Raw genomic sequence first — 13,064 nt, 5'->3', positions numbered from 1 at the left:
GTAGTTCATTGTACTATAATTTAGTATGACAGCATTCTCATATATGAGCAGGCACGAACATTTGCAAATATAGGGAATGAGGAAGGGTCCCATGTCATCGGGTCATCTGAGAAGCTAGAGAGAGAAGCACTCGCACTATCTGAGAAATTGGAGGAGTACTAAGGAGGAAGTAAGCCGACAACAAGGCAGTACGATAGAAGGGAGTGAAGGCAAAAGGGCATGTCCAGTAGCTGGGTGAAGGCATGACGAAGGGAATGGAACGCTTCTGGGGAGAGGATGAGGTAGCAAGACATACAGAAAAGATCCAAGAAGCAGATGGACATGAGAGCATGACAGGATATAGCCACGTGACCAACAGTTTATTAAAGGCTCATATAGAGAATCTTGGAGTCCTCTCTTTCCATTTGGTGCTTGTAAAAAGGAAAGCAGTATCTGTTGCAACAAAAATTACATCAGATACCTCAACTTACATGCAGAAGATAAGCTTACCTGATCAACCAATACATCATGATAGTGTATCTGACCAGCTAGTCATCTTATGCATTGTGCAAAAAGTTCAGCTCGACCATGTTCCCCGCCAACATCTGTTTCCAGAAGGATAAGAAGTCAAATAATCAATGATATTCCAAAACAAAACAAGTAGATATGAGAAGGCATCAAGGAGATATTCAAATAAACCTATGGGTGTGATTTTAGGAAGGAAAAAAAATCTCAGGGTTGAAAGCTGAAACAACATTAGGAACGGTAGTTAAAACCACACATATTGTCAACTTCCGAGGAATATCCCTCAAAACATCATATACTCATTAATGCCATAAAAAAACATCCAGCCTCAGACTGTTAGCTAATCAGAAAAGAGAAGTCGTCTATAACTATTTTAAGCTCGTTTCACGACATATCAAACAGCATAAATATGCTCATATTATAAATCCTAACATCAGAAGTGATCACCTACAATTCAGATTATGATTATCTGTAAATGAATCTAGGCTGAAAATATGAAATGAACTCAGCTTTTAAATTAAAAGCTGATACCAATTGTCGTGGATTTGTCACGGCAGATGTCCTCGTGTAAGGACTTAGTCGCGAGGCCAACGCATCTATGTGGCAGCTTGAGAGGGGTTGAGTGGGATGAGAGACGCAGGGCGGATCAACACACAAGACGAGGATTTAGACAGCTTCGGGCCCCGGGAAACATCATCCGGTAAAAACCCTACATGCTGTTTGAGGCTAGGTCTCATTATCATCACGAGGGAGTCGCCGTAAACCGGCTCTCCTCTTTGTGTCTAGCCCTACAATTGTTTCTTCTTGCTTGTAGCTTGTCCCTATTGGGGAGCCCTGCCTCTCCTTATATATGTTGAAGGGGCGGGTTATATGTGGAGTCCTATTAGGATTAGGACTAGTCTATCTCTAATACAAACCGGATACAAGTCCTGGTCTCAACTCCTTGTAAGGCAAATATTCCTTTCCTCTTAAACCGGCCCACCATAGTTGAACCAGCCTTCATGAACCGCCAGACAGGCCACCGGGTCTTGTTGCTCCTCTGGCCCGCCTGCCGGTATTACAAATGAGCTGTAAACCGTCTGGTCTGTGCAGGTCGCCGGTGAATCGCCAAGTTCGGCCGGTTTATCCTTCCGGCCGGTTTACGCCGCGGGGCATATCCCCGACATTAGCCCCCAAGTTTAGCTTGGATTTGTCCATGGTAAACTTATGCTGATCGTCCTTAAGTCCTTGTCATTTCCTCCTAGAAAATCCGGGTTAATAACCAGCTTCATACTTTAAATTGCTGACGTTGGTTTCTCATATAAAAATATTGTGAAGAATAATCCACTTGAGTCGGCTTCCAAAGCGCCGGTTTAAGAATTATTGGTCTTGAAATACTCATATGATATTCAACCGGCTTGAAGATGCAGAACTTGCCGGTTTATCATTGCCAAAAAATGTCGGGAGCAAGTGGTAGCCCCCAAGGGCCGACTCATTATAATGTGATGAGTCGGGTCTTCAATAATATAAGCAGAAAATTACTTTGCATTAGCCCCCAAGTGCCATGGTGCATGCTTGCAGCGACATGAGACTTGCATGTAATCTCAATTTGAATAATGTAGCCCCCAAGTGCCGGGTCGTGAGCCTGCAGCGACTCGGGACTATTCCTTCCATTGTAGAATAAATCATATCCTTTGATAAAATAATAACTGTTGCGCTAAAGCGACTTTGAAAATTCAATAATACCGGTTACTAATAACCATAAAAATCCAAGCCATGTTGGCTATTCAAGATAATATAATCCGGTATGAAAAATTCATCCAATATCATAATGAAAATTCAGCCAAATTTGGCTATTTGAATAATATAACCCAATCATTTATAAGCGCATGATTCCAATGGCGCAATCCAAATATATACTGGCGACGTATAGTCCAAAGCCCGGCTGGTTTAATAAACTCCGGATAATTTTCCATCATATACTGGCGACTTATCGTCTTAAAGCCAGGCCAGTTTAATAAACACCGGATAATTTATCATCATGCTTTATTCAACCTGTCTCTGCATACAACAAGTTTAAAGTGTCCTGTGATATTGAATCACGTCATTGGTTTACCAATTTTTTGTAGTAAGAGTGATAACCCCAATCTTGAGTAATGATAACTCCTTTCATACTGTGCCGGTTGATGATAAACCGTACCGGGTTGTGATAAACACCGGTTTAACCATATATAATACTGGCGGTTCGTAGTCAAACCAGACCGGGCTGATAGTCTCCGGATTATAACTTGATCCTGTATTGACAACTTGTAATTGAAAGTCAAGCCGGGTTGATAAACACCGGTTTACTCCATAATAGGATGGTAACAGAAAATCAAACCGGGCAGATGGCCTCCGGATTAAGATTTGACCATGTTCTGTCAATTTGTAATTGACAGTCGAACCGGATTAACAACGTTGTCGGTTTAAAAAATGCAACAAAAATCAAATAACAGTTATGAAAAAATATGGAAGCAAAAGCAATGATAAAAATTGTTTGCAAAAATATGCTATACTGAGCTGATCAGATGGTATTACCATGGTCGGACAGGATCAAGGCCCCCAATAGGAGTGACAATGATTCAAGTCAGCCAGGTCCCCAAATAATTCATGGCATATATGCCAGATCAAGAGGCGTGGCAATGGTTCGGGTTCGACCATGCCCCCAAGTGATTTTGTGGCCTTAGGCCGACCAAGAGGCGTGACTGGTTCAGACTTGACCATGTCCCCAAATGATCTGGTGGCTGTCGCCTATCAAAGGGTGTTCGTTGGTTCGGACACGACCAAGGCCCCCAGTGATATATAAAAAACAAATGTCAAGGGGTAAACCGGAGGCCGCTTTAAGACAGAACCTCCGTGTAACCACGCATGATGTAAAAAAGAACAGAGACCCCGCTTTATGAAGCAGAAGCCCCCATGTGATCAATAATATGTTAGGCCAATAAGGCAGGATACCCATGTTTGAACCGCGCATCATGGCAGCAGGTCCTCTTTGGTAATTTTTAACTTTTTTTGCAAGAGATAAATTCTTCTTGAACCGGGATCTTAAACCGGATAGTGAGAGCTTCAAAGCTTTGTGGGAGAACAGACGTCCCTTAAACAGGATTGCAAACCGGAATCTTCATTTTCAGCCAGGAATTTTCTGACGGCCTTTCAACTCGAACTTGCGAGAAATTAATTCCTTTTTGAACCGGACATTGTTAAACCGGATTTGAGAGCTTCAAAGCTTCGTGCGAGACAAATTCCCCTTGAACCAGATTGTAAACCGGATATTTGAGAGCTTCAGTGAGACTGACTTCCCTTGAACCGGATTGTAAACCGGAATCCTTTCTGATGATCCGGAACTTCTTCATTGAGCCGGGATTTTGTAACTGTCATATACTTTCTAAGCCGGAAATTTTCTGACGGCCTTCAAATAATAGTAGCCTCCGGGACCGGGTTATCTTTCCCTCCATCGTCCCGGGGTTCTTAAATTTGCTGAAACTGGCAAGATTTGCTGAGTCATGTCATTGTAGCCCCCGAGTCTCAAAGGTGACTCGAGGAGTTGGCTTGAGACTCTCCATATATGACCGTGATGTAAACCGGCATAAGTTGTATATCATTGGTGTTAATAGCATGATGTGAATCCACAGAAGGTTGAGGTGACTGCGGCGGGTTATAAATGATCCGGTATGAGCCGTGTCAGCAACTCGGCCAATGGTTCCTTCCAACTGGTGATTTGAAGTTAACCAAACTGTAGTGACGGCGACTTGTGCACCCAATAAACAGCTCATGCAAACAGGTGCGGCCCGGTATGTCGACGTAGACCAGGCCACGAGAGACGGACAGCAGGGACGACCGCATCATCAGTGGCGGCTCCGACAGATGAGTCGGCCGCGGCATTATAAACCGGCATGGACAGGGAAATCGGTACTGGTGTTATAAACCGGCACGGATGGGCAAGTTAACCGCGTCGTTTTGATGTAGTGAATAATTGTCCTGCATCAACAATATTGCAGACCAAGGCAAAGATAAACTGCTCTTTGGCAAAAAAATAATATGTGCCAATAAAATATATTTTAAATGAATATCACCTGATGTGCCAGGCCAGAAATAATCACTGCGGAGTTGATGATCACCATGGTGATGCTGAAATCAATCACGGCCGAGCCGGCCGCGGGAGCAGACAGATGAGTCAGTCGGGGTGTTGTAAGCCGGTGTGGACGAGCAAGTTGTCCTCCTTGTTGTAAGCCGGCACGTGAACCGGCCGCGGGGGCGGACGGGCGTGTCGTCCGTGGCGTTGTAAGGTGGTGCGGATGGGAGAGTTGGCCGTGGCACTGCAAACCGGCACGGATGAAAGAGTTGGCCATGGCGCTGCAAACGGCACATACACGGGCGAGTCGGCCGCGGCGCGGACAACGAGCCAGTCACGTGTGTTGATGTAGCGGGGGCGGTGATTGGCTCACATATCCGTCCAGCTGCATGACACGGACGAGCGCCGGTGCAAAATGTTGCTTGTGTGCACTCCATACCCGCGGCATAAATCACCTTTGTAGTGAATAATTATCCTGCATATAAAAAATATACAGACCAGAGTAATCATTCTTTAACGAAAATAATATGTGCTAAAATAAATAAAACTGATAGCACCTTCTATTTTTATTAGATGAATGCGGGAACTGATGCTGGATAATACTGGAAGTAGAGGCCAACACAAACCATCCTGACTAGAGGAATTTGCATGCCTCCACTTTTAATCATCCATCCGTTCACTTGATTCCTCATAACCGATTGGAGACTTCTGTTTCTGCCACTGTTTACTTCTACTAGCAACACCAATTGTGCTACTAGGGTCCTGTGGGCTCGTACGTATTTTTTCCTTTGGATCCCATGTGACAGTCTTTGATGTTTGACAGTTCCTCAATATATGCAGAATTGATAACTCTTTTATATTGTCTCCACTGCAGTATCAAATCCAAATGTCTTGTTTATCAGTAGCATGTTATTATCCACCGTGTTTTGAGAGACCAATAATCGGCACTTTCAATTTTCTCCTTTGTCATTTGGCATGTATCACATCAGCCCCATCATGAGCCCCACTTCATCAAGTGTCAAGAGCATGTCAAAAACTCCTGCCTGGATGCCGTTGATACTATCTAAAAATCTTTGCGCTGTTATGAGAAACTCCTAGGACGCTGCCACCAACAAGATTGATATCTCGAACATGCCTATTAAGCAGGTGCTTTCCGCTAAACGATCTTTAAAAAATCCTTCCATCCTTCACTTATTGATGTTTAACACGGCTTCGTGTTCAAAAATATACTGGTATACGTGAGCTTGCCCGGTACACCAATTGTTCCACCCAGCTGCAGAGCTGCTGTCTTCAAGGAATTTTCACACCCGGTGCTGCTGAATAATTATTGACCATCGATCAGTAGCAGAATAACCATTTAGTGTGCTCAGCTTGCATCTACCACTAACCGAACCATGCACTTGTCAAATCTCTTGAGAATTGTACGAATAGCAATAATATCCATAGTCACCTAATTGACCAGTAGTTTTGCTTTCTTGAACCACGATCTGCCGATGTCATAATCACTGTTTGCAACTAATGTGCAAGGACTGCAGTCGTAGGCATCTGAAGATTTATTACTCCGTACTTGTTGTACACGACAGAGCACAAGGCGCACTAAAGCAGTACCGCGGCGTCCGCGGCCTCGACAACGGCGACCAGTGGCTTGGCGCGAAACCGATTGCGCACGGCTGAACCGGAGCCGGTGTAAACCAAGGCCACGTGGGCGAGGCAAGGGCGACGCGGAGGCGAAACGACAAAGCGGCGGCAATTCAACGGCAACCGGCCATGTGGTGAACCGGCAGCAGGCACGCGACGTCTCGAAGGCGGATTAACACAGAGAACGGCGGAGGCGCTCCGGGTCAAGGCCACAGCTGGCAATCGGGCGGGTCAACCGAGGCGTCCGAGTCCGTGGGTAAATCGCTTTTATGGGAGTCCTTTGGAATTGATTTGGCCTCCACGCTCAAAGTAGTAGGATCAACCATTGACCTTTCGGGAGTTGTAGCTTAGGATTTCTCTACGTGGAGTAAAAATAACCTGGCCGGTTGGACCATTGACTGAATACATCGTAGCAATCCGGTATGGCCACCGATCCCGTAACGGAAAACTGCCGACAGTGTTGATTGACTGCCGCAACAGTTTGGCTTCAGCGGAAACATCCCTGCGATCTCGGCGAGTTACAACGCTTGAACTTATGCAGCCCTAATCTCCACTTGATCTTTGAATATTGAATAGGCCGCTTTGACTGTTCGTCAACGACATGAACTTCTGTGCCGGTTCTTCTTCATCCGACGAAATACTAAGCTTCTCAAAATACTAAGCTTCTCAAACCCTAGAAAAATCCCTCTAAGAACTCATCACCACCGTGCGCTAGCCCCACAGTGGGTGCCAACTGTCGTGGATTTGTCACGGCAGATGTCCTTGTGTAAGGACTTAGTCGCGAGGCCAACGCATCTATGTGGCAACTTGAGAGGGGTTGAGTGGGATGAGAGACGCAGGGCGGATCAACACACAAGACGAGGATTTAGATAGCTTCGGGCCCCGGGAAACATCATCCGGTAAAAACCCTACATGCTGTTTGAGGCTAGGTCTCATTATCATCACGAGGGAGTCGCCGTAAACCGGCTCTCCTCTTTGTGTCTAGCCCTACAATTGTTTCTTCTTGCTTGTAGCTTGTCCCTATTGGGGAGCCCTGCCTCTCCTTATATATGTTGAAGGGGCGGGTTACATGTGGAGTCCTATTAGGATTAGGACTAGTCTATCTCTAATACAAACCGGATACAAGTCCTGGTCTCAACTCCTTGTAAGGCAAATATTCCTTTCCTCTTAAACCGGCCCACCATAGTTGAACCGGCCTTCATGAACCGCCAGACAGGCCACCGGATCTTGTTGCTCCTCTGGCCCGCCTGCCGGTATTACAAATGAGCTGTAAACCGTCTGGTCTGTGCAGGTCGCCGGTGAATCGCCAAGTCCGGCCGGTTTATCCTTCCGGCCGGTTTACGCCGCGGGGCATATCCCCGACACCAATGGACTTGCCACTCATAGAAGGACTCTCCCTAAGTTATAAAATGGACAATTGTTTCGTAAATTTTAAACCAAGTCACTATTATGGGTTTACGAATATTAGAAGGTCAGCAGGAATAACAAAGTTGAATGACAGAAATGTAACTACATTAAGTTTCCAACCCCAAGAATTGAGCTACGTACATTTGACATTCTAGTTTTTCATGTTGGCGTCTTCAACTTCCAACAGTTATGTATCTTATCTTGAGAAAAAAATGACTGCAGCTATGCACTAGCACTACCATATAAAGTTCTTGCATATGTGAATAAGCAGGCAACAATGCAATTTACTTCAATTATTATGCGGATAATTTTCTTGTATGAATATTTATATGCTAAACTTGACAGGCAGAAAATCTGCTAGACTTAAACCACATAGTCCAATGGTAGTAACAATAATAGTAATATAACATCAGAATATTCAAAAACAACGCTGCTACATAATTTTCGACAAAGAAGATACCACAACCCCCTCTGCTTGAATCAGAGAAACCACGCCACAGTCGAACAATGACAGCCAGTCACCTGGTGACATAAACTGAACTAGATACTGCTACAAAATAATCTTTTTCTAGCTCAGAACCATTAAATAAAATGCCGGCACAGAAGCATCGACACAAAACACTACAGAACAATACGCTATATAATGAAGAAGCAACATATATAAATAATTGACAACACACTACTTAGAATTGTTAGCTTAGTAATATAATAGCAATATAAACATGCTATTACCTGTCGTATTGACGCTTTCAAAGGGATAGTAGTGAGATATGTTGGTGGTTTCGGGTAGCTTTTTCACCTCCAATGACTGAAGATGGATCGCATAGAGCCCGTTCAATGTCCACAGGAACACCATATTATTTTCCTCGGCAAACGCTCCTAACATTATGTTGTCCTTGTATGGATTCAGGGGAAGTAATTTGTCCAGTTCAATAGTTCTTCCCAGCCTCCATGAAGCAACACCATCGTAATTGCACACTTGCATGGTGAAGTCTGATATGTGGAGCAGACCCAGCCCACCACTATCCGCCTTTATAAGCTTGAAGTGATCTCTATACAGATGTGGCACCCGTATAGCAGCTAGTCTCTGCATCTCAAAATTAAACTCAAGGATGCCTGATGAACAATTGGCAAGAATCCAGTAAATGGAATCCCCAACAAGCACAGCGGGCTCCGTAGAAATTGTTCCGAAAGTAAACATCTGATATAAGGCGGACCCTCGGTCGGACTCGAATGGAATTGGTGTTGAGACGATGTTACCCCATACGCCGGTCTCCGACGAGTAAAGGCAGGCGGCCGCCGCTGCTACCCCGTGGTTGTATGCTGCTACAAAGACCAGCTGGAAGTGTTTGACGTCCCCCGCAGCACGAAGCACCGCCCCATTGATTCGGGTCGTCCTCGGATCGAACCCCGGGGGAATCGGTAGGCGGTGCTGGTCGCCGGTGACGGGGTCCCACACGACGAACTGGCGCCGCATCTGGTCGGACATAAGTACGAGTCCATGGCGGCAGTCGTGTAGCGTGAATCCGTTGCTGAGTAAGAACTGCAAGGAGAAACGACCGGGCGGGAGACGGTTGAGGGGCTCCGATGTAGGTAGGAAGGAGATGCCGTCGGGATCTTGGACGAGGCAGCCGAGGAGGGGAGGGCTGCGGCGGTGGTGGATGCGGAAGTGGCGGAGGAAGCCGGGGTTGGAGGCGAGGCGGCACCAGCGCTTGCAGACGAGCGAGGCGCGGGGGAGGGAGGAGGGCTGCGGCGGGAGGCGGAGTAGGATCTCGGGGAATAGGTTTTCGTCCTCCAGCGGCGCCGCCGCCGACGACGAGAGATGGCTGCTCATCTCGCCCCCTACTCACTGACGCGATGCGATGCGGGATGTGTTTAGTGGGAATTTCCTATTGGCCGCTCACTGCGGCAAAATGCGGGCGCTTCGCACAGGGGACCAACCGAGCGACGCTGCCTGGGCCGGCCCACTTAGATACGTTATCAACTGCCCAATCCGGTTTTGGGAACTTTCTAGAAGGTTCCCTGATTGCTTTCATCGGTTTTTCCGTTTTTTCTTTTTCTTTTTCTTTTTCTTTTTTTCTTCTTTCTTTGTTTTTCTGTTTCTTTATTTCATTTTTTCAATTCCTTTTCTTCTCTTTCTATTTCCTTTTTGTTCTTTAGATTTTCAAATTCCTTTCTGTTTCCTTTTTCTTTTCTTCTTTTTCGTTTTTTTGTTTGTTTTCTTTCTTTAGTTTCTTATTTCATTTCCTTTTTCTTTTCTCTTTTTTCAAAATATTCAAATTTTGTTTGCCTTTCCATAAAATGTTCAGTTTTTTAAAAATTGTTCTCAAAATTTAAAAATTGTTCACGTTACACAAAAAAGAGCAAAACTTTCGAACTTAATATAATGTATCGAACTTCAACTTTTTTGTTCAGGTTTTCAAAAAATGTTTGCACTTTCAAATATATTCAGGATTTTTCAAATTTGTTCTCAAATTCAAAAAATGTTCGTGCTTTAAGAAAGTGCTCGCGCTTCCAAATTTGTTCTACGTTTCAAAATTTGTTCTCAAGATTCAAGAAAAATGTTCGTACTTTTAAAAAAAATCCGTGCTTCCAAATTTGTGCTCTGTTTCAAATTTTGTTCTCAAGATAAAAAAAAAATTCTTGCTTTAAAAAATGTTCATGTTCAAATTTTGTTCTCAAATTTCCGCGCTTACAAATTTGTTCTTGGTTTCAAAATTTGTTCTCAAGATTAAAAAAATGTCCGTGCTTTAAAAAAATGTTCATGTTCAAATTTTGTTCTCGATTTCAAAATTTTGTTCTCTAAATTCAAGAAATGTTCGGCATTTTAAAAAGTGTTCAGTTTATCAAAAATTTGTTCAAGCCTTTTAGTTTTTCTTCTAAAATTTGGAAAGTGTTCTCTTTTTAAGAAACACCTTTTCAAAATAATTTTCGTATTAGGAAGTTGAGAAAATGTTCGGGTCTCCATTACATTTAGGACCGCACGCCGTAGCAAACCAAGAAAGCTTGTCTATCGCGATGGCTATGCTCATGCATACAAAGATGGAGGTCCTGGTTCGATCCCTCTCTCAAGTAGAGATTTTTGGGATTTTTACAATGCGTTGCGTGAATGGGCCGGCCCAGCTGGAGACGCACCTGTGCGTCCGCTCGACAATTTGCCGCAGCAAGCGGCGCATAGGAGCTCTCTGTTTAGTGGACTGGATGCAATCCGTAGTGAAAGGAAGAGCAGGTCGTGTTAGTGACAGAGAAAGAAGATGTCGAGTGAAGGAAATATGCCTTAGAGGCAATAATAAAGTTATTATTTATTTCCTCATATCATGATAAATGTTTATTATTCATGCTAGAATTGTATTAACCGGAAACATGATACATGTGTGAATACATAGACAAACATATAGTCACTAGTATGCCTCTACTTGACTAGCTCATTAATCAAAGATAGTTATGTTTCCTAACCATAGACATGTGTTGTCATTTGATTAATGGGATCACATCATTAGAAGAATGATGTGATTTACATGACCCATTCCGTTAGCCTAGCACTTGATCGTTTAGTATGTTGCTATTGCTTTCTTCATGACTTATACAAAGTTCTTGCAACTATGAGATTGTGCAACTCACGTTTACCGGAAGAACACTTTGTGTGCTACCAAACGTCACAACGTAACTGGGTGATTATAAAGGTGCTCTACAGGTGTTTCCGAAGGTACATGTTGAGTTGGCATAATTCGAGATTAGGTTTTGTCACTCCGATTGTCGGAGAGGTATCTCTGGGCCCTCTCGGTAATACTCATCACTTAAGCCTTGCAAGCATTATAACTAATGAGTTAGTAATAAGATGATGTGTTACAGAACGAGTAAAGAGACTTGCCAGTAACGAGATTGAACTAGGTATTGGATACCGACGATCAAATCTCGGGCAAGTAACATACCGATGACAAAGGGAACAACGTATGTTGTTATGCGGTTTGACCGATAAAGATCTTCGTAGAATATGTAGGAACCAATATGGGCATCCAGGTTCCGCTATTGGTTATTGACCGATAATGGTTCTAGGTCATGTCTACATAGTTCTCGAACCCGTAGGGTCCGCACGCTTAACGTTACGATGACAGTTTTATTATGAGTTTATAAGTTTTGATGTACCGAAGTTTGTTCGGAGTCCCGAATGTGATCACGGACATGACGAGGAGTCTCGAAATGGTCGAGACATAAAGATTGATATATTGGAAGCCTATATTTGGAAATCGGAAAGGTTTCGGGTGAAATCGGGATTTTACCGGAACACCGGGGGGTTACCGGAACCCTCCCGGGGGTTAATGGGCCTTAGTGGGCCATAAGGGAGAAGAGGAGGGCCGGCCAGGGCAGGCCACGCGCCCCCTCCCCCCTAGTCCGAATAGGACAAGGAAGGGGGGGCCCTTTCCTCTTTCCCCTCCCCCCTTTCCTTCTCCACCAAGGCAAGAGGGGGGAGTCCTACTCCCGGTGGGAGTAGGACTCCTCTAGGCGCACTCCAAAGGGGCCGGCCGCACCTTCCCCTCCCTCCTTTATATACTGGGGCAAGGGGCACCCCATAACACACAAGTTGATCTACGGATCGTTCCTTAGCCGTGTGTGGTGCCCCCCTCCACCATATTCCACCTCGGTCATATCGTCGCGAAGCTTAGGCGAAGCCCTGCGCCGGTAGAACATCATCATCGTCACCACGCCATCGTGCTGATGGAACTCATCCCCGAAGCTTTGCTGGATCGGAGCCCGGGGATCATCATCGAGCTGAACGTGTGCTGAACTCGGAGGTGCCATACGTTCGGTGCTTGGATCGGTCGGATCGTGAAGACGTACGACTACATCAACCGCGTTGTGCTAACACTTCTTCTTACGGTCTACGAGGGTACGTGGACAACACTCTCCCCTCTCGTTGCTATGTCATCACCATGATCTTGCGTGTGCATAGGAAATTTTTTAAAATTACTACGTTCCCCAACAGTGGCATCCGAGCCTGGTTTTATGCGTTGATGTTATATGCACGAGTAGAACACAAGTGAGTTGTGGGCGATACAAGTCATACTGCTTACCAGCATGTCATACTTTGGTTCGGCGGTATTGTGAGATGAAGCGGCCCGGACCGACATTACGCGTACGCTTACGCGAGACTGGTTTCACCGTTGCGAGCACTCGTGCTTAAAGGTGGCTGGCGGGTGTCTGTCTCTCTCACTTTAGCTGAATCGAGTGTGGCTACGCCCGGTCCTTGCGAAGGTTAAAACAGCACCAACTTGACAAACTATCGTTGTGGTTTTGATGCGTAGGTAAGAACGGTTCTTGCTAAGCCCGTAGCAGCCACGTAAAATTTTGCAACAACAAAGTAGAGGACGTCTAACTTGTTTTTGCAGGGCATGTTGTGATGTGATATGGTCAAGACGTGATGATA

General features: G+C 44.9%; 1 protein-coding gene across 1 annotated transcript; it reads right to left on the bottom strand.

Moving 5' to 3' along the window:
• Positions 1-399: 399 nt before the first annotated feature.
• Positions 400-9,473, bottom strand: LOC119320755. Its single transcript, XM_037594707.1, has 2 exons — positions 8,372-9,473; positions 400-584 (listed from the first exon to the last, which is right to left on the bottom strand). Exons 1-2 carry the CDS (start codon positions 9,471-9,473, stop codon positions 532-534), a joined length of 1,155 nt encoding a protein of 384 aa, XP_037450604.1. The 3' UTR covers positions 400-531.
• Between the last annotated feature and the right edge of the window lie 3,591 nt (positions 9,474-13,064).

This window comes from Triticum dicoccoides, chromosome 6B, assembly GCF_002162155.2.
Source record: "Triticum dicoccoides isolate Atlit2015 ecotype Zavitan chromosome 6B, WEW_v2.0, whole genome shotgun sequence".
Taxonomy (NCBI): Eukaryota; Viridiplantae; Streptophyta; class Magnoliopsida; order Poales; family Poaceae; genus Triticum; species Triticum dicoccoides.
The sequence above is the reverse complement of the archived record's forward strand: the minus strand, read 5'-3'. Positions and strand labels throughout refer to the sequence as shown.